The sequence below is a fragment of the Lutra lutra genome, chromosome 7, assembly GCF_902655055.1.
Source record: "Lutra lutra chromosome 7, mLutLut1.2, whole genome shotgun sequence".
In the NCBI taxonomy this organism is placed as follows: domain Eukaryota; kingdom Metazoa; phylum Chordata; class Mammalia; order Carnivora; family Mustelidae; genus Lutra; species Lutra lutra.
Window position 1 is genome coordinate 95,417,504 of NC_062284.1, and position 22,602 is coordinate 95,440,105.

At 34.0% G+C, this 22,602-nt stretch overlaps 1 protein-coding gene across 1 annotated transcript in view; it reads right to left on the minus strand.

Moving 5' to 3' along the window:
- MDGA2 (MAM domain containing glycosylphosphatidylinositol anchor 2) overlaps window positions 1–22,602 on the minus strand; it is an 888,742-nt gene that overhangs the window by 84,685 nt on the left and 781,455 nt on the right. The window contains exon 10 of the mRNA XM_047738228.1: window positions 20,026–20,174. Within this exon, the coding sequence (XP_047594184.1) occupies window positions 20,026–20,174 (149 nt within the window). The remainder of the gene's footprint in view (window positions 1–20,025; window positions 20,175–22,602) is intronic.

The window sequence follows — 22,602 nt, forward strand, 5'->3', positions numbered from 1 at the left end:
TTCCCTGATATGCTTTAAACTTTTTCCAATATATGTTTGAATACATAGAAGTTATACTGGTTTGGGGAAAAAAAACAAGTATCTTCCAAAATACTAGCATTTTTGCTATCCTAAAAGGAATTTTTCTACAAATGAGCTTTGTTTTCTTTTCAAAACAACTGCACTGTGTTCATACAGAAAATATATAATACAAGAGTTATAACAAGGGTTTCTTCTCACTATTTGTGTGTCTTTATTGCTTCATATATGGCCATAATATCCTCATACTATCAACTAATAATGACTAAGAATCTGCTTTATGTTCAAGGTAATGTTATCTAGCCTTTTATAGGAGAAAAAATATGCATTTTCTCAAGATTTACACTACTTTGTATGGTAATACTTCATTTGCTGCAATCTCTGAGGCACTAAGAATCCACAGATCTACTTAAATATACAGATTAATTGGTGTTTCTTTATTTGCTTGTACAACCTTATTACCCCTTTGTAATAGATTTTACCAGAAAATGAAAATTATAGTTTTTTAATGTTGAGAAATACACTCTTAATTTTAGTGTTAGAGCAGACTTAGCCTAGTGTAGCTTTTACAGACAAAACTGACAGTTGGTTATATTCTTTGACTTGTTACTATTCCAAAACAATAAATTTTATTTTCTTACTTCAGAAGTTATATTTTCTAACCTTTACCAAAATGTCCAGTTTTATACTTGACCTCAGGAATCTTATTTCTGTTTCCAATCAAAGAAAGTATTTTCTGTCCTCACTTCCATTATAGAGCCACTGGGTGAGATAGTCAACATAATTTACTGATTTTCCAACAAAACCTAGTTGAACTTATTGTTAGTCAATACGTGCCTATTACATTACTTGTATGATATGTCATATTGGAGTGCTTTTCTCACTTTGCTATAGAGAAATCCTGCTTTATCTTGGGTTGTGGCTCAGCTCATTAACTGAACAGTACTTGATCATTTATTACAATGATCTGGTTTCCAAGCAACAATTTTTTGAAGTTGAAATTATATTAAATACCTCTGTATATAGCAATCTCTTGACTACTAGTTTTTGTGTTTATCTAATTAGAAGTGTCAAATATAGATCACATTATAAAATAATTTTATATTAACTTACAAAGAATTTTATGTTAACTTAAAAGGAAGAATAAGATTTTTAACAATGATGAGTCAATTAGAAACACTTTATAAACAAGAGTGGTTTCAAAATAAATATTTTTTTAAAAACTGGGAAATTTATAAAAATTATAAAATTTCCTTTGAAATATTTAAAATCTCAGCATCGCTATTATTATTGACATTGGCATTATTACTAAAAGTGCTAATTTTAAAAACTTGGGTCTAATCTATAAAAGAACAGGCATCCAGAGTGTCAGTGAGGCAGACTAAGTACTCTTCTGAGCCTAAAACAATTCTCAGATGAGCAACCAAATGGAACCAACCAAACCAACCAAAATGGAAGTATTCATAAGTTTTCAAACACACTAAGAATATTTGAGAAAATTCATATCTGAGCCATTTATTTTCATCAAATCTTTTTGATGTCTCTAATACACATGCTAACATGTTTCAATGTTCATATCAGCATGTTTTCTTTTAAAGAAATAGGGGTATATAAATAAAGAATAGCATATATATTTCTTAAAAAATTCTTAAGCTCACAGCATGAAATGCCTAGAAACTTTGGACTCAAGTAAGTTCTCCTTTAATACATCCAACTTCAGAGTCTCCACATACTTGCTTCTTAAAAATTTCACACTTGCACCTTTGGATGACTACGTCCTAGTCTTTGAAGTGGTATTACTAGGGTAATCTATGTGGGACCACTGGAAATAAGTGTGGATCTCTGAAGTTATGGGAAGGCATAAAGAAGTCATGGTTTTAATAAAACAATATTAATGAAACATGCAGAAACAGCTTTATGCAAAACAATCAGACACACTTTTAATCTCTCAGAAGACTCTACACCTACATGATTATCCTTCATCCCATTTCATTTTTGTAAGACCATTTCCTATTTCATTATTAGAAGTTAAGTCTTTAACTAAGATGAAAAGTCCAAAATTTCACCTTCTCTGGAGGACTGACTCACTTTATGCAAAAGACTAATAATGACAGAAAAGATTTCAGATATTCAAAGCAATTCCCAGTGGTGCAGTCTCAAGATTGAGAAAGCTGTTTTTGGGCAAGTGGGATCTCTAAAATTCCATGTCAAAATACTTAGTACTAATATTTGCATGAGTAAAATAAAACCATGTTTTATTTTTTCACTGGCAAATGTACTCATGTTTCTAAATTCCATCTCACACTTTATTTATATTCTTTTGAGGTTGCAAGCAAACTATCTCATTCATGATTAATGACACCAGTTTGTATCATTAGGCATATGCACACTAAACCACACATAAATTGGAAATAGAAGCAAGTGAAAGTAAATTGAAATAGAGGAATGTAAAATACTGCTGAAACATTAATATTTATCAAGTTATTATCTGGTTATATAAAAAGGTATTGAAATACATTAAAACCACAATTCCTTTGTTTATAGTTCCTTTTAACAATATAACTGATCAGCCAGTGGCCAAAAAAAAAAAAAAAAAAAAAAAAAAGCAGCATTCATAAGCATGTAGTTCAATTCATCATGACAACAAATTAAAAAAAAATGTTGAATTCTTTGAAAATCAGAAACAAGAACAAAATAAAACAAAGCCCCTCTTTAGCCAGAAACCAGAGTTAAGCTTAGTTAGTGATTATAGAAATAACTTAAGTAGATATAAATCCTTGACAGTCAAGAGTTATATAATGGGCACTGAAAGTACGCATAGATAGCATAGATATATAAATAAAATTGGTAAAAAGCCTTATGTTACCTTAATATAATTCATAAAAATTTTCTTATTTTTAAACAATGGCACATTAAGACATTTCTGTAAAAGGGGAATAAGTTATTGATTGGTATTGGGCATTTTGTATAGGCCACCCTGAGCTAGATATTGCACTACAGCATAGCAGGTGGAAATGTAGTTCAGAAAAGAACATTTGTCTTGCCTTTGAGAACATCTCATTTATTTAATCTGCAGGACAATCTGTTCCCCCCAAACAAGTGCTTAAATTCACTTATCTTAAAGTGAGAGGAGTCTTTCTTTAAAATAATAAGAACTAACATTTACTGAGTGCTTACTATGTGCCCCTAAATTTATAATCCTCTGGATATTTCAAAAATGAGGTAAGAATTGGGACCAAAGTTAGTCTTCCATTTTGTAAGATAAAGCAAAAGTTCAATAAATGCTAAATGAATCTGGATATTGATAGAAAAGTTGGGCCTTACTTGATGTTTAAAAAACAACAGCAACAGCAAAACAAAACAAAACCAAAAAAACTTATCATGACCCTTTTTAGTAAAATAGTGAAAAAGATTATTACATTGTGAATATATGTTCTGTTTAGGATCAGTAAGATTTCACTATTCTAGGTTTGATGTAAGTTATAGTATCTAGACAAACCATAAGTGACTCTTAATCTCACAAAACAAACTGAGGGTTGATGGGGGGAGGGGGGTTGGGAGGGGGGTGGGATTATGGACACTGGGGAGGGTATGTGCTATGGTGAGTGCTGTGAAGTGTGTAAACCTGGTGATTCACAGACCTGTACCCCTGGGTATAAAAATATATGTTTATAAAAAATAAAATTAATTAAAAAAAAAGTTATAGTATCTATTTACTTGCCATTTGTTAGCTAGAACTTACTGCTCTTTGCAACTGTCTGACAATGGGTTAGTTTACTCTTTATAATGCAGCTCCATGAAGGGAAAGGCTTTTTTTTTTTTTTTGAGTCACTAATATTTTGACAGTTCAGGCTAATATTTATTGAATTCATGCATAAACATTATTGAGCTGGCTACTCAGTGGGAAGATACATCTTACTTTCTGGATCAGAAGTAAGGCGTTTTGCCCATCTTGACAAAATGTTGTGCCATTACTTAGATTTACTGACAGATAGCTAATTAAAAACTCAAGCCCAACACCTAGATTAATTACCAACTGTCTCTCATTGAGTAATACCAACTACAAACAAAGTTTCATTCTTTGCTTGTCCTAGTTTCTAGCAAATCCACTGTGGGCTCTGCACTGTCCTGTCCCACATAACCAGTATCTTATCAGTACCCTTATCCTTGCAATATGCAAACATCTGCTAATCATACTTCTAATTAGCAAAATGCCTAATTTTTTCCTACTGGCCTTTGTATTATTATAATGATCAGATTCACAATAAAAATCTTTAATTTGGATCTCCACTGTTTCTTGTAATAGAGTACTCTATTTGTCAAATAGACATTTGAAGATCTGGCCCATAAAACTAAATGTTTTATATATAGATATATCTCTCTCTCTATATATAATTTCCACATGTTTTTATTTTCCTTTAATATACTTATGAGGTGCTTTAATCTCTTATCTTAATTATTTTACGGCTCCTATCTCTTGACCTCATTTATGTCTGTACTGAAATGTTAACTCCTAAAACAGGGGCTCCCCGACCACACTATTTCTTATAGCAAGAGAATCATTATTTACACCATTGTCTTACTGAATTCCACCACTCTTTCCAATTTTTTTCCTACCTGAAATCATAATAACTGTTTATTTGTGTATGGATTTCTTCCTTAAAAAAAAGGAAAGTTGCACAGGGTAAGGAAATTTTCCTGAGTATGTTGTTAGGGCTGTTTCTGACTTCCCATTAGCTCAGGGTGGGAGGCACGTCCTTGTTCTCAGCTGAAAAGTACTAAGTACCTATTTAAAGGGAACAGGAAGAGGTCTAGGCAACATCTTATTGCCCTGACATAAGATCTCACAAACAACCCCAGCAATCATCATACCACTCTCAGCAAAAAAACAAAATATGAAATAAAGCTACGCATAGCACCTATCCGTTTATTAGCAATAAAATCAGAATGATCCTTAATATTACCATCCCTGGCTCTTATTTAAAAAATATGGGCCAGAAATGCAGAGCACTAAAAACATCACATAATTTCAGAAATGAAAGGCTAAAAAACAAAAAAGCCATTCTGCAATACAGAGCCATCTGGAAGGGGCAAACAGCTAAGGCTTTAGTTCTTGATTTCTTTTTTTTTTTTTTAAAGATTTTATTTATTTGATAGAGAGAGATCACAAGTGGGCAGAGAGGCAGGCAGAGAGAGAGAGAGAGAGAGAGAGAGAGAGAGAGAGGAGGAAGCAGGCTCCCCGCAGAGCAGAGAGCCCCACATGGGACTCGATCCCAGGACCCCGAGATCATGACCTGAGCCGAAGGCAGAGGCTTAAGCACTGAGCCACCCAGGTGCCCCTAGTTCTTGATTTCTTAGTGGTAAGCATGCTGCCCTGGGCAACTCTTCCCTTCTCAGTTTTATTCTTTGTCACCTATCTCTTATCAGCTTGACAATCTAGCCAGCTTTTTGTAGCTACTTAGGAACATTCTATTCCAGTTTAAAAACTGTGACTATTAGAATACAAAATTCAAAATATGTATTTTTTTTTTCTTTTAGTGAGAGAGACAGCATGCATGAGAAGGAGGGGGTGTAGGGGAGGGGCAGAGAGAATCTTAAGCAGGATCCATGACCAATGCAGAGCCTAACCAGGGCTCCATCTCCCGACTCTGAGATCATGACCTGAGCTGAAATCAAGGTCTGAAGCTTAACTGACTGAGCTACCTAAGTGTCCCATAAAATACATATTTAAATAAGCAAGAAAATGCAGTTATAATTGAAGCATTAGGATCATCAATGCCTTTAAAAGCAGGACTTCTTGTCCTTATGATAATGGCTCTTAGAACCTCATATATTCCTCTTAGTTGGCAATTTGTTCTTATGCAAGTACCCTATCTTGCAAATTGTCACTGATTTTTTACAGAGTGACCAGTCACAATATGTCTTCAAAATATATAGATTTAAACTATATCCCAACTCAGATTTATTTCATGTGCCTGAATATAATTATGAGTATGGACATAGCCACTGAATTTTGGGGTCATTTACCTTACCTTATAATTAGTTTTTAAGAAAAACTTAAATGGCAAATGAATGCAGACATCATTATTGCTTCATTTTAGCTAATGTACTTGATTATTCAAATTTAGATTCTTTCTTTCCTCCAGATTGAACTCTTAAGTCCCCTTCCTATGAGCATGATTTAAAAATTGTCTCAAAATGGGCGCCTGGGTGGCTCAGTGGGTTAAGCCGCTGCCTTCGGCTCAGGTCATGATCTCAGGGTCCTGGGATCGAGTCCCGCATCAGGCTCTCTGCTAGGCGGAGAACCTGCTTCCTCCTCTCTCTCTCTCTGCCTGCCTCTCTGCCTACTTGTGATCTCTCTCTGTGAAATAAATAAATAAAATCTTTAAAAAAAAAATTGTCTCAAAATAATGTCATGTGGGAAAAGCAACAAATAGACTTTCGCTACCTTCTCAGATTTTCATCAGATTCTCTGAAGACAGAATTAATTTTAATGATATCAGTTTTTCCTCTATCTATGCTTTATTTGTTGCACAGCATGAATCACTTTCCAAAATTTTTCTATCTATTCATTTATATATATTTTTGTCTGCTCTCTATCGGAATATGAGCCTCTTGAGTTTATGGATATTTTCTGTCTAGTCCACTTTTTATCCCATGTATATATAACAGTATGTAACATCTAATTACAAAAGAAGAATCAAAGAATATTAAGGGTTTGATGAATTATATACAGGAGCATGTTTCAGATTTTATTGTTCTTTTATACAGATGATATGCATACAGGGGCATTTATTTCAACAACTTTTATTGACTCAGTGGCTTGAAAGACATTTATTGAGCCCCTTTGAATTCTTTACACTTTCATTATTTTGAACTAAAGGGTACAATTTCATAATAAAATCTGTATTCATTCTTTTAATATTTTAGAAATAAACTTGAGAAGTAGATCTCTCTGAGGTTGTATTTTCATCAGAAAATCAAGTGGTATTATTAATATATTCAATCTAACACTGTTGACTAGAAAGGCAAATCTGGGTAGTAATTCACGCTTTTCACAAATAATTTCTTTCAATTTGCAGATACATAAGAGAGCACTTATTTGTCCTACTGACTTCAGATCAAGTCATAGGATTTTCTTTAGTCAAAGAAAAATGAACAGAAGTGATGTATGCCCCTTTCAAGAATAAGATCTAGGAGCTGGTACATGCTTTAACATGCTCCCTTCAAAAAACAATCGATACTATAAAAATCATTTTATGTTATTATATAGAAGCCCTTAACCTAGTCTACCAATATCTGTGGGGCACTAAGATACTTTCTAAAGAAAGGATAACATAAAATTATAGAAGAGACAGTATAAAGTGAAATATATATATACATATATATATAGTTTTAAGTGTAACTATTCTTCAATTTCTTTTTCTTTTTGAAGACCTATTATTGCAACACCTTATACCATAAGCATAGGCATATATATGTTCAAAATTAGCTTCCCAAAGCAGAGAAGCTGCTTATTAAATATAAGAAAACTTCCCATGAATTTTTTATTGTGTCATTTTGCTAAGACATGAACTCTGGGAATAAATTTTAGAGCATTTTAAAAAAAAGAGTTACAGGGATATACATTAAAGTTATTTTACATTATAACATGAAACTTCCTTTAGATTTTGTTCTTAAATTGTACCATTTCCATTTCCTTGAAAACATTACATTAAATATGTGCCTGCATTCATCTCAATAGCAGTTCATTTTCTTCTTAATATAAACAAACATATTTAAGAATATTTTCTTAATATATTGAAATGAGAAACAAATATTTGTTTTGACATAAGATTTTCAAAAGACAACAAGTACATAAGTAGTGGACATCTTCTTCATCTCTGCCATTTTGCTTCCTTACTTCCCAAAATCTACAGTTAATCATCAAATCCTCCTGATGTTGCCACATCAATTTCTCCCCAATCACCAAGGCAGCAGCACTGGTGTGGGTAGTTATATATCACTTGAAATAAAACAACAGCTTTCATTCCCTTCTGTCCCTTCTGGATTTTGTACCACAGTAATGATCATTTGACTCCTCTATTTTGCCTCTTTCTGTGTCTCCCCACTTCTCTCCAGGTAAGTCTAACTTCTTTGGAACCATTCATATGGCCCTTCATGTCCTTGGTCCTTCATATGTCCAGCTTGATCTTTTCCTTTTCTCTTGCACTATAGTCCAGATATGTTGCTTTATTTTCCGTTCTCTAAATTTACCATGCTGACTTTATATCCAAGAATGTGTTAATTCCCTCCATCCCTTGATCTGGGTAACTTCTATTCACCCTTCCCATGTAAGTTTGCTATTATTTCTGTCAGCATTCTTCACCTCCCAAAGTTACCTTAGGTTCCCCTCCAATGTTTTCCCACAGTATCTTATATCCACATCTATCATCATATCTATCAAACTGTATTGTAATTGACTGGTTATGTATCCTCTGAGGACAAGAACTATCCTCCCACCTACCCATCCCCAACCCTTTGGCAACTCACAGATATTTGGCAGGTCCTTCATATATTATTTCAGCTTAAGTACACACTTGGTTGAGTACATGAAAGAATTCTTCTTTCTTATAAGTGACCTCTTTGTAAATTGACATGAGATATAGAATGTAGATTTAAGCATTCATTTACAATAAAGCCTAACCCTATTTTGTCTAGTCTCATTTATTTAAGGCACAGCAAAGATGCTATTCTTGTATTTGTATTTTAATTTATAAACTTAACTGTGTGTGTGTGCGTAGAAGGAGCAGTAAGAGGTGAGGAGACATAGATAGCTTATCATAATGGAGCTCTGGGCTGCCTAGCCAATCTCCTTTCCAGTCAAACCCCATCACTTTACATTCTAATGATTCATAGATGCACACAGAGTTTTACAGCAGTAAAGCACAGAAGTTGAGAAAAGAGCCTTCAAAATTAGTTAAACAAGGTTAATATCCCAGTTTCCCAAAGTCCTCTCTCTCTGCAGAGTATGGGTATATAGCTTAACATTTGTAAGATTATGTCTGCACCTAAACAAGAGTGATGCTAATTTCAAAGGAATTTTTGGTGTTTAGTATTATATTTTGGCACATTTTTCTAATTTATATTTCTGTTTATTCTGAAACCAAACAGTTATCTTATTTCTTCCTCATTTACCATTAAAAAGACAAAAACAGGTATTCATATCATGCCATAATTGTATATGTGCTGCCGAAGCGAGCACGATATCATGCCATAATTGAATAAATTATAAAATAACAAACTGAGGAAAAGATTTCCGAAGTCAGAAAGGTTTGCATAAAATATAGTCACTGTAAGTGGAAATGCAGATGTATCCTCAAATACGGAAAAGATTTAAGGAATAAAAATATAATATTCAATTATGTGGGCATAGATATACAAACACAGAAGTATATAATTTGAATTAAAATATGTATAACAACTAAAGTTAATAAAAAGAGGTATTAAATTTCAATAAGGAATTATTACAAGAGAAGTTAGAAAACAAGGTGAAAGTCTACCATTTAAAAATGAAGAAGAAGGAGAAGGAAGAGGAAAGAAGAAAAAGATAAAGAAAAAGACACAAGGCTCAGATAATAATAGTCAGCTGAATTACACTTGTCAGACTCCACACCAAATGGGTTGGGGTCAAATCTCAGTTTCACCTCTGATTTAACTCTCTGACCTTGGGTGAGTTACTTAACCTCACCCTTTCTTCATCCTTAACATAGAATAACAGTAATATCTACCTGATTATGTTGATTAAATAATTAAATATGGCAGTATATATAGGGCACCTAGAATATTATCTGACTGTATGTTCTACATACTTCAAGAACAGCGGATGAGGGGCGCCTGGGTGGCTTAGTGGGTTAAGCCGCTGCCTTCGGCTCGGGTCATGATCTCAGAGTCCTGGGATCGAGCCCCGCATTGGGCTCTCTGCTCAGCAGGGAGCCTGCTTCCTCCTCTCTCTCTGCCTGCCTCTCTGCCTGCTTGTGAGCTCTCTGTCAAATAAATAAATAAAATCTTAAAAAAAAAAAAAAGAACAGCAGATGAGAGTAAGTAATGACAATGCTACTCAGACTACTGCCTTCAAATTCCTACTCAATCTCCTGCTCTATCTCTTCAAAAATGGTTTCCAGGACTTGGAGTCCCCTAAGGCAACTTAAACACTTTATGATATTTTGCATTCCTTGGTTGAATTTTTTGAAATAGAACAGAAAATTGTAAAAAAAGCAGGCAAGCCATTATCAAGCAACTGTAAAGCAGTAGATATTATGTAATATCTTAAAAATATGTCATGTTCAGCACTTATTATTCAAAGGTAAATATTGTTTGTTCCAGCCACTTAAATTAAAATATTTTAACTGCTGAAAACTAATCAGGCTTTTGTTATGAAAATGGCATCAAAATATGTATGATTCCATATTTTCAGGCAACTTAAGAAACTAAACTGAAAATGATAAAGGTAAAGTGATGGTAATTTATAATTAAAAATGAAAAGAAGTAACAGAAAATGGTTACCAATTCAAGATGATTTTGACAACCATTCATTCTTGAAATTTGAGGGAATGGTCACTTAGGAGTTGTGTCAGTGTTTCAAGGTGGTTACATTCCTTCGTGAAGCATTAAGTTAGTCATTAGGAAACTACCAGATGTAAATTTTAGTTCATACATACCATAATCAAGTAAATTAATACCTCATTGATAGGTTTCTTAAAAAAACAAAACAAAACTTGGAAATATATACAAATATAAGCCTAAGGAACTGTGTATCTCTTTCCCAGAAGAAGCAAAGAAAACATTTGCATTTGAGTTCTCAGTCTACCAGGTAAATTGTCAAGATCAACTGTGGACTAATATTTTTAATAATCACTGGTGTTAGAGACACAGCAATCCAGGCATAAGAAGAGGATACAGCTCTGGTTGAGACCCACTGTACCCATTATAAGTTACCCATTATAAGATGTACATTTCAAATTCATTTGTTCCACAAATGGTGTTGAACAGCATATGCCAAGCTCTGTGCTTGAAAGAGCATTTACCCATTCATTTTATATTGAGATCATACAGGAATCATAATAAGAAGAAAATGCCAAAAGATGAAGATGGAATCTGATCTTAGTCTGTTCAATATAGAAGGGCAATACAGAACAGTGGTTCTCAAAGTATGGCTCTGAAACAGCTTTATCAAGATCACACAGGAGGTTGTTAAAAATACAAACACTTGGGCCATACCGCAGACCCATTAAATCAGAAACTGTGGAGGTGGGGTCCAGCAACTGTTTTCCCAAGCACAAGAGGTGATTCTGATGTAAACTCAAATTTGAAAACCACTGCTATAACACAAAGAAAACAATGTGTTCAGTTTATTAATAGATATAGTAAAGAGAGTACAAATACAGAGTATAAATTCACATATAAATCTGAATTCAAACAACTCGCATAGTGTTAAAGCATGAAAAAAAGAAAATGAAGCCCAAGTGTTTCTCAACAGATGAATGGATAAAGAAGTGGTATATATAAAAGGAATATTATTCAGCCATAATGAAGAATGAAATCATGCCATTTGTAACAACATGGATGGAGCTAGAATGTGTAATGCTAAGTGAAATAAGTCAGTCAGAGAAAGACAAATACCCATATGATTTCACTCATATGTGAAATTTAAGAAACAAAAGAAAAATGAGCAAAGAAAAAGAGAGAGACAAACTAAGAAACAGACTCTTAATTATAGAGAACATACTGATGGTTACTAGAGGGGAGGAGGGTGGAGGATGGATAAAACTGGAGATAGGCATTAAGGAGTACACTTGCAATGAGCACTCAGTGTTGTATGAAATTGCTGAATCACTACATTGTATACTTGAAACTAACATAACCCTGTATATTAATTACACTATAATTAAAATAAAAAGCTTAACTTAAAAAGGACTCTTAATCCAAAGTCCACTCTCCATTTCAAATTCTGGTATTTTTTCCCCTTAAAAGTAGGTGAAGGGGTGCCTCAGTGATTCAGTCAGTTAAGCATCTGATGTTTGATTTCGGCTTGGGTCATGATCTCAGGCTCATGAAATTAAGCCCTGTATCAGGCTCTACTGCTTGAGATTCTTCCTCTCCCTCTGCCCCACCCCACCCTGTGTTTTCACTCTCTTTCTCTGAAATAAATAAATAAACCTTAAAAAAAAAGTAGTTGAATAAATGACTGCATTCCACTGAACTTTATAATATTAGTCACTTAAGACTATGAATATATATAATAGCACAGAATACATTATATATATATTATACAATAATATATCTGTTAGATAATTTCTTTGGGAGCAAATTCTTAGAATCCATAATAACCATGTATTTACAGACTATAGGAGATGCAATTTAGACATTTAAGAAGTGTTCTTTTATCCAAAGAAAGATATCCAAAGAAAGATATCAATCAGGTTTCTCTTCTTAATAAAGTACTAATTCAAATGGACAACCCCAGTCAGGCTCAGGGTAATTTAATTTGACTTGTAATCAGTTGACCTTGGAGTAACATTAAACCTACTAGATTTTTTTTATTCCATTGCCCCCTTAACTTAATTACCTTAAAAAACCAACACTGGTTTGTCAGTATTTTTTAACTCTAGGCCTTTTTAAACTTTTAAAAGGTATTTGAAAGCACAAATACCACCTTCCCAACACATTCACACATTCTTTCCTTAGTTTCCCTGACACAGCAGATTTTTCTACCTCATAGTTATTTCTTTTTCACTGGAACCTCTTTCCTTGCTGTGTTCATGCAGTAAATTTATGTTCTCTACATTTCTGCTGCCTTCAGTTCTTGAGTCTAATGCTTCTGCCCATAAGCTAACATATTCAAAGGGAAGTATTCACTCAAATTCTAGTAGCATGTTCCCAACCAGGCTCCCTTTATTTGGTTTATGTTCACTATCATTCAATTTAACAAGTCCAATTTAAAAATCTGATCATTCTTGCAAACTTTGATTCAATATCTTACTTTTGTCAATAATTTAATACTCTTTCACTCCAAAAGTCTTTTTGAGGTTGCTCATTTTCCACTACATTCAGGGTCAAGAAAATTCTCCTGAGCAGTATTACTACACAAAATGAAATCTGTACAAAGGGCCACAGACTCAGAAAAACTCTTCAAAAAGTAGCTGGAATTTTCCAAGACAAAGTACTCCTATTTCACAAAGCCTTTCACATCAAAGGCCCATGGCTCATCAGAATCTCTCAAATTTATTATATTTATTCCTCCTAGCAAATACATTGTGAAGTTAGCATTTATGGGAATACATGAAGAGTAAATGTGCGGTATCCTTGATTTGGAAGATGGAAATAATCACTTTTTATGAACTGGCTTATGGCTTATTTCTTTTCCAGAGCCAAAGAAACCATTAACAAAATGGCTTCTTTAACTTTCTCCTGCCTGCTCTCTTCTTCCTCTATATATTTGATGATTTCCAGAACATTCTCTAAAGAGACTGAAGTAAATAGGAGGAAACGAAGGTCACTGTACTTTTAAAAATCGTTTCTCAAAAATCAATATTCAAGTTCTGTCTATTTCAACATTTTCTTAGTTCATTTTTTCTATCTTTCCCCTTCATGACTCTAATCTAAATCTTACTCAACCTTACTTCAAAAGTGCCTAACTTCTTTTCTGCCTCTATTGTAGTATCATTTAATATACTATATATGATATGATCAGATTAGTCTACAGAAGATGCCGTTTTATTCATGATTTAAGACTATACAATGAATCCAGATTATCTATCAATTCTCCACAGACTTCCCTAGGCTGGCATTAAATGCCCTATGTCAAACAGTTCCTCCAAACATCTCTCTCAACAAAATCTGTCCACCTAGCTTCAGTCAATCATGTCCATTGCTCTAATCTCACTCACTTCAGCATCTGTAGACTGCTAGTACTTTTCCTTATTCAAGTTGCTAAAGCATAAAAAGTCATCCCCCATGACCAACCAATTATACTGCCTGTTCCTTAAAATTTTCCGCTTCTATAAACACATTAAACTAGGTACTTAGCAATATTAATAACCACAATGTCACCCATACAGTCATTTGCATATATAATAAATTTATAAATTTTAATTACTATGATCTACTATAACATGAGGCCTTTACTTAAAAAATTATTTAATAAAATAACAAAAAATATTTTTATTTTTTATTTTTTATTTTTATTTATTTATTATTTTTTTTAAAGATTTTGTTTATTTGACAGAGAGAGATCACAAGTAGACAGAGGCAGGCAGAGAGAGAGGGAAGCAGGCTCCCTGCTGAGCAGAGAGCCCGATGCGGGACTCGATCCCAGGACCCTGAGATCATGACCTGAGCTGAAGGCAGTGGCTTAACCCACTGAGCCACCCAGGCGCCCACAAAAAATGTTTTAAGTGGAAGGAAAAATAAGCTATGTCTAGTCACTACAGTTACATGTATGAAGACCAAACTGAAACTGATAATAAATTCAGCTAATAATTATACTGAAAAGTATACTTGCAATTAGTGACTTCTTGATTAGTCATTATTAATGATTACTATTTATTAAAAGAAATTGAGTATAAACCTATTAAAAACTAACAAACCAGTCTCTACATTGGTGATCACGTCTCTTAACCCCACTACCTGGCAGTACTAACCACTTCTATAGCTGTTTCTGTGGCCTTTTGTACCCATTCCTATGATAGCAATTGCTTTAACAAGACTCAAAGGGCAATGCTTCCTTTTTGAACTCCTGGTAATCACTGTAGGATTAATTTACTTCAAGTTTTATTGACTGACTGTGTGATCAAGTAAATATGATCATTCTAAGCATTTTAATATGTCGTAATTCAAAGAGACAGGAACAGTGGCAATTTTATTTTATTCAATAAAACATCCTGCTTTCCAAAGGGGACACTCAAAAAGCCACATTCATTGTGCATCTGTTATGGCAGAGCATAAAAATATACAAAACTCTAAAATTCTTTATTATTAGAAACTACAGTTGTGTATGTTTCAAATGTAGCCAAATAATGTTTTTGTTGTTTATGTATATTCAGATGAGTCAGAAACAGTTTTCCTTGTTTCTTAATTCCTTAGATACCAAGGGAAACAGACATTCAAATAACCTTTTCTCTTTGCTGTTGAGCAACAAATGAAGCAAGTAATTAGAGGCTAGTAGCTGTCTAAGGAGATTAAATAATTGTTTAGCTGAGCCTAAAAAGTATAAATTAAGGACATTAAGATTTTGAGAAAGCTTTTTTCCACACGTTAATATTTTTTTTTAAAGATTTTATTTATTTATTTGACAGAGAGAGATCACAAGTAGACAGAGAGGCAGGCAGAGAGAGAGAGAGAGAGGGAAGCAGGCTCCCTGCTGAGCAGAGAGCCCGATGCGGGCCTCGATCCCAGGACCCTGAGATCATGACCTGAGCCGAAGGCAGCGGCTTAACCCACTGAGCCACCCAGGCGCCCCGGCCACACGTTAATATTTTTGACTTCACGTGATATATTTCTTCTCTTTTTAAGTCTCTTAAAACAGTGCTTCCAGAATGCCAGTCTTTTTTTTTTCAAATACACTGCAAAAACTCCTAAGAAAAGTATATAAGCCAACACGCAAATCTGAAGACAATTTTCCTCATCATATTTAAATATAGACCAAATAGCTTAATTGAAATAATCAACCAATTTCACCAGAAAGTTGCAGAAATGCTGGGTTCAGTCCACCAACTCCATCCAGCTGAAGCTTTAGTAACAAAGCAGTGGTTTTATCACCTTAATTTAATTAAGAATAGATAAGGTTTCTAATAATTTCTCACTTAAAAACAAAATAGGGATCTCTAGAAAGGAATCTGTCATTAATTTTTAAAAAATCAAATTTGTTTTTCAGACTTTATCCAATACAGAAATGTATTACATAATCAAAGCCATGTTCAATATAAAAAGGGGAGGTGCTCTGCCCTAGCTAACCTACATATTTTACAGATAGAAGAAATTATTTAGAGGGGCGCCTGGGTGGCTCAGTGGGTTAAGCCTCTGCCTTCGGCTCAGGTCATGATCCCAGGGTCCTGGGATCGAGCCCCACATCGGGCTCTCTGCTCAGCAGGCAGCCTGCTTCCTCCTCTCTCTCTCTGCCTGCCTCTGTGCCTACTTGTGATCTCTGTCTGTCAAATAAATAAATAAAATCTTAAAAAAAAAAAAAAGAAATTATTTAGATATATAGGCTCAAAATAAAAATATAGGCTAAAGTAATAAGTTGTTAAAAACTGGAAATATGTGACATTAATTATTAATAATTCCTTAAAAGTTGATCTCATAATCAAAGGCATAAATATTAATTACTAGGAAAGAACATCCATTTTTTAAAACTTATGTTGCTGGGGGTACATTCCTAATGTTTATTTAAATATCACCTAAGTTACAGTGATTATATTCAAAAGCTCTTGATTCAGGATTCTGAGATAGCTTGGGAGATTAAAAAAAAAAGCCATTTGTATATAATATAAAATCTTCATTACAGTGACCATCAGATCAGAATTCAAGAATTTTTTTAAGTGCTGATATCTGATTGTATCTTTAAAAAAGTTGATACCTAAATGTACATACCTGAGAAAGGAGACATCTAAATTTTCTAAGATATTACAGAAGAAATAACCTTATTTTACATTAATACCTTTGTTTTCTATTAGTAAGCAAGGGGATAGTCTTAAAAAAACTGTATCACTTTCATTGTTTCTAGGATGCTTTTGCCCTATCATCCTGAGCTTTGGTGTATAAGGAAATTTTCAAAAGAAATGTTGTCTTTGAGGCTATTTTGCATGTAAAGATTTTTTCATGTAAGGGTTAAGTGTAAAGAACATGGTACTGGCAAAAACAAGTGGATATACACGTTCTTTCTGTTCTACAAACGACATCTTCCTATTCACATTGGCAGATCCACATGAGGCCATTACTCCTTATTGAGATCTCCCCAAAATATGTATCAAACTTTCTCTCCCATTGCAAGACACAGTATCTGAGCAAAATTACCAATTAAAATGGAGCATCATAAAAAAAGCACCATAGGAAAAAATAATACTTATTTCTACACATAAAAGAAAATCTTAAGAATAAAGAAACCCAGAAAGAAGCTTGGCAAGGAAAGAGTTAGCCTCACAAATTGTGTGAGACAGGAATTGTTTTCCTGACTAAGGCTTATAACACCAGAAGTATGTTTTCCTCTAGTGGAAGTCATGAATCTAACAAACTTGGAAAGAATAGTATTAGCAGCAGCCTTACTGATCTGATCAAGAAGGCTTTAGACTAAGACTCAAGGTGGAAGAGAAAAATGTGAGTCTGTAAAATGGATATTATGGAAGACAACAGGTTTGAAATGAAAATAAGACACAGGGACAAAACGTCCAGAAATTATTTTGTGAAAATCATGGCTTGGAATAATACTTAGGCCTAGGATGTATGGCATACCGAATAAAACTAAAAAATAGTAGCTGTGTTAAGGTCTCAAAAGGCAGTTTTTTTGTTTTTTGGGTTTTTTTTTTTTTAAGTCCTTATACAACTCTGGTGGCTGAGCATAAGAATTGTCACAGATGTTCAGGTAAGGAGTGCCCTGCACAGGGGAAGCTGGCCTGTGGGACAAGTGCAGATATATTCCACTCCACATGAAATTGCCCAATAGGTATCATTATTTTCAATTTGCAGGGTAGGAACCTAGGCTTAGGTATGTTCAGAAACCGGCTCAAGGGTATCTAGCTAAAAATGATGACGCTAGGCTGGCTAGAATTGCAAGCCAAGTACGTCTGGAATTTATACTTTATAAAAACATAGGGAAAATTATACACAAATAGGCACACATATGTAATTTATTCTAAAGTAGCAGGGTATGGGGAAATTATCTAATTTGTTCACAAGGAACATCATAGTGACTGGAAAATGTATGTCACTGCATATCAGGGAGTTATATACTAGTTTTATGATTCAGAAACATAAAGATAGAATTTATAAGAGATGTTAATGCAGAAAAGGAAAATCTGGAAAGAAGAGAAAATGCCATTGGAAAATAGTGTAGTAATCATAGCGAAACATAGTGCAGAAAGTTATTTATTAGTAATAATAACTCATTTACAAGATGTAAATGAGAAGGACGGACTTCAATTAGCCGGATCTCTATTAGGAGGAAGTCTAATTCTACTAAAAATGTATTTGGGGGGAAGACCCTTATGGTAACTACTTTTCTGCTGAATTTGATGTAGAAGGTAGAGATGTTGGGAATGAAAGTTTTGAGGACCGTGAGAACAAAGGAAGGGAACAATGATCAGAGCTGGGAAAATTGTGCAGACCAAAAACAGGTTTATAAGGGAGTAGTGGGCCATTTCCCAGATACTCCAAGAAAATATACCTAAAGAAAGTGAGAAACCAAAGATGAACTCCCGACTCTATCATTGCAAATAAAACTATAACCAGGAAAAAGGAAAAGACATGTAAGGAAAATAATTTAATTTTACAGATAGCAATTTGGTATTCAGTTCTTAGGTATTTCAAAATAGAGATAATACAAGATGAATGTGAATGACCAAATCAAGTTTTAAGGACTTAGAAAATGAGTTGATGTGTCTAAAGTCAAGAATGCTCTAAGAAGTTCCAAATATGAAAGATCTAAAAATGTTAGCTGTGTTCAGTTAAAAAAAAAAAAAGAGAGAGAGAGAAAGAAAAGAAAAGAAAAGAAAAAGAAAAAGAAAAAAGTCCACCAGCTGAAGGAGAAAGAACTTCTAAACTTTCTTCTGTATATTTTCTCTATCAGAGAAGATTATCATCAAATTAGAACAAATAGAACAAACAATTTTGATACGGGTTTAAGATTTACTCAGATATCCTTAGGAACTGAAGTAAATGAGGGATAAAAAGAAAGTTTCTCAATGATCCATTGCTGTCTGCTGTGTCTGCGACCTGTGAATACTTAGACAAGAAAGTGATGATTACCAAATACCAGGATACATTCACTAGAAAAGGTTTTTTTCTTTTTCATTTTGCTTATTAGACAAGAAGGACAAGAATATTCAACTAACAATTTATCCTAATTTGAATGCTGTATCTTACACAGCCTTTTATTATAACTTCTTGAACAAGGTAGAAAAACAGTTTTATGCTAATACAACTGAGTGGGTTATTGGTGGTTGATCAATCTTCCTCCAAACAAATTTTGTCCTCTTTACTGTGGAAACTCAAAATGCTATTCTGTGATTTCATTAAGGAAGTGGAAAACAACACTTTCTAAATCTGTGGATAATACAAAGTTGTGAGGGGATCAAATAACTCTTGGAAAACATTTTGTTATTCAGAAACAGTCACCCCTGATAATATACTATGTAAATAGAAAACGATGTAAAGACCTACATTTAAATTTCAGAAATATCATTTGCATCCACAAAGGATAACAAGGCTTAAGGATGGTTCATTCGAAAAGATCTATTTTCACAAAACCCATAATCTTCAGCTACCTTAGGAAAACACTGTACTTGATTGTTTCTGCTAAATTATTTCTATCCTTCAGATACATTAAATTCACTCTTAAAATATCCTCTCTCTATACTTTGAAACCCTTTGATTAAAAATAAGTAAGACTTCTAGCTCCTTAGGAAATAAGACAAAGAATTATGCAGCACAGGTAAGCGTGAGCACATCCTAAATGTTTCTTTCATAGCAAGAATCCAATGTAATTTCCATAGCATATCTCCCTGTGAAGGATTTCAGAAGGCTCAAAGGATGTCACTTTAAAATGTCTGCTGGCACAGTAGAAAACGTAAGTTAATTCCAAACATTTGTGGATAACTCAGAACAATTCTACGTAGGGCACGATTATCTTTCATGTGGGAAAATACATTCTGGAATATGCAAAATGATTAAAAATTCATAGCAACATATCATAATAACAAGGCCTTCACAGAACCACAAACATAAAGAACAAAAGACACCAATTAATTTTCTCACCTGCCTGATACCCAACCGGTATGCAACAATCCGATCTACCGCGTCAGGATTCATTTGTGTCCACTGTAGACTGTAAGAATAAACACGGTGTCTGTTTTGCCACACAGGGTTGTAGGTATCATAATAGAATTCTGGAGCATAGGCCTTTCCTAAAAATAGAAAGAGTGCTTAAATTTGAATGATGACATAGGACAGTCCAACATGCTTGTTCTTTTTTGGCCCTTTTACCTCATTCTACCATGTGTCCCAGGAGTAATTTTTCTTTCTTTTTTTTTTTTTTATTTCTTTTTTTTTTAATTTTATTTTTTATAAACATATAATATATTTTTATCCCCAGGCGTACAGGTCTGTGAATCACCAGGTTTACACACTTCACAGCACTCACCATAGCACATACCCTCCCCAGTGTCCATAATCCCACCCCCCTCCCAACCCCCCTCCCCCCATCAACCCTCAGTTTGTTTTGTGAGATTAAGAGTCACTCATGGTTTGTCTCCCACCTGATCTGAATGATCTAAACGGACACATCAAGTGGTATATACTAGTCTAGAATTCCGGAGAGGCCAGAATTAGAGCTATAATCTTATTAACCATAAGCATATAGATAGATTTTAAGTTTAAAGCCATGAGACTGAAGAGATCACCAAGGGACTGTGAGTAGATAGAGAAGAAGACTAAGGCCTGGGGCACCTGGGTGGCTCAGTTGGTTGAGCATCTGCCCTTGGTTTAGGTCATAATCTCAAAGTTCTGGGATCAAGCCCTGAGTTGTGCTCCCTGCTCAGTGGGGAATCTCATTCTCCCTTTCTCTCTGCCCTTTCTCTTCCTTGTACACTCTCTCTCTCAAATAAATAAATAAAATCTTTAAAAAAAAGAAAAAAAGGCTAAAGCTTGACCACTGGGGCAATCCAAGGTTAAGAGAGATGAGAGCAGATAACAACCTCAACAAAGCCTGAGATGGAACAAATCAGCGAATGGGAGGAAAATAAAACTTGTGGCATCCTAGAGGTCAAAAGTAGTATTATCAGCAAGTGAATGATCAATTCTGTCAAAAAAAAAAAAAAGTCAGTGAAAATGATAATTTGTGTTTATATTGTGTTTGGTCAATACATTTGAAATTATCCAAAGACTTAATAATGACATGAGTACTTGGACCAATAACAAAGAAGACTATTCAGATTTTAAGGATATATGAAATGTATGTCATGTATATGACATATACAAACCATCTGTTTTTTTTTTCTCAGTTATCAAATTGAAAAGTGCACAGACCATTTGGAATTATAGATCCAACTTCTTGATATTCTATAATATAGTTATTTTCATACCTTCCATTTTTTACCTATAAGTATTTATTTATTAAATTACATTAACAATATCTAAAGAGAACCTATTAAATGCCATATAGTATATTGCCAGTGGGGATAAAATGAAGTACAGCCTCTGTCCTCATAGAGATTGCTAACATTTCTTAGATTTTTCAAAAGCTTTGTAGTTCTTATTGAACGATGAGTTAATAAGGTGTACATTTATCACTCCTCTCCTTCAACATCTTTTCTGTTTTTTTCTTATATAAAATTAGGTTAAATATTAATGTCCTGAAGGGTTTTTCCTTATGGGTTTTTCTTTGCAGGAAATTCTCTTACCCGGTTTTTCATATATCTTCCTTAGTCATCTATCATCTAGTGGTTGCAGAAGAGCTGGCTCATAAAAATTTCTAACAGATAGTTAAAAGATGGATTTTGCCCACTAAGAATAGAAGTGATAGTCTCTATTATCCCAGAGATGTTCACCATGAAAAAAAAAATAATATCAGATGAACCGAATTTGAATTTTGTTAAGTTTATAAGTGAATTTAAATACATGGAATTAAATATCTGAATTTTAGTAACTTTTGAAAAATTCTCCCACATCAACATTATATGCACTGAAAAAAAATGTTCTACAGATATTCATTCAGTTGAATTGAAAATGGATTGAAAGGAGATCTCCTGCATAGAAGGAGATCTCTAGAAAAGAGCCATCACATGCACTTTATTCTTTTATCTTTTTATGGTATTTTTCCTTATTACTAAGTGATAGCACAAATTCATGCCCACAACACTTAAGAGCAAAACCTAGATGAGAGGAAAATAATATTCTGAATAAGGAAATTAATACCCAAAACATCATTGATAACCTGTACTTGAGACCAAATGTTATTGAGGATGTGCATTTAATGGTAGCCTAGATAAAGGAGTAGGGGTTTTGATTATAAGTAAGCATCCAGGGACGCCTAGGTGACTCAGCTGGTTAAGTCTCTGACTCTTGATTTCAGCTCAGGTCATGATGTCAGGGTCCTGAGATTGAGTCCTCTGTGGACTCCATTGTCAGACAGGATTCTGCTTGGGATTCTCTCCCTCTGCTTCTGTCCCTCTCCCCACCAGTATGGCTGCATAGATGCTCATGCTCTCTCAATTTAGTTCTAAGCATCACTTTGTTCATAAAATGAATGAGGCATTCCAATGGAATGAGTACAGAGAGTAGAGTCATAACTGTTTGTTTGTTTGGCATTGAAAAGAACAAAAAAGTCTCTCAAAA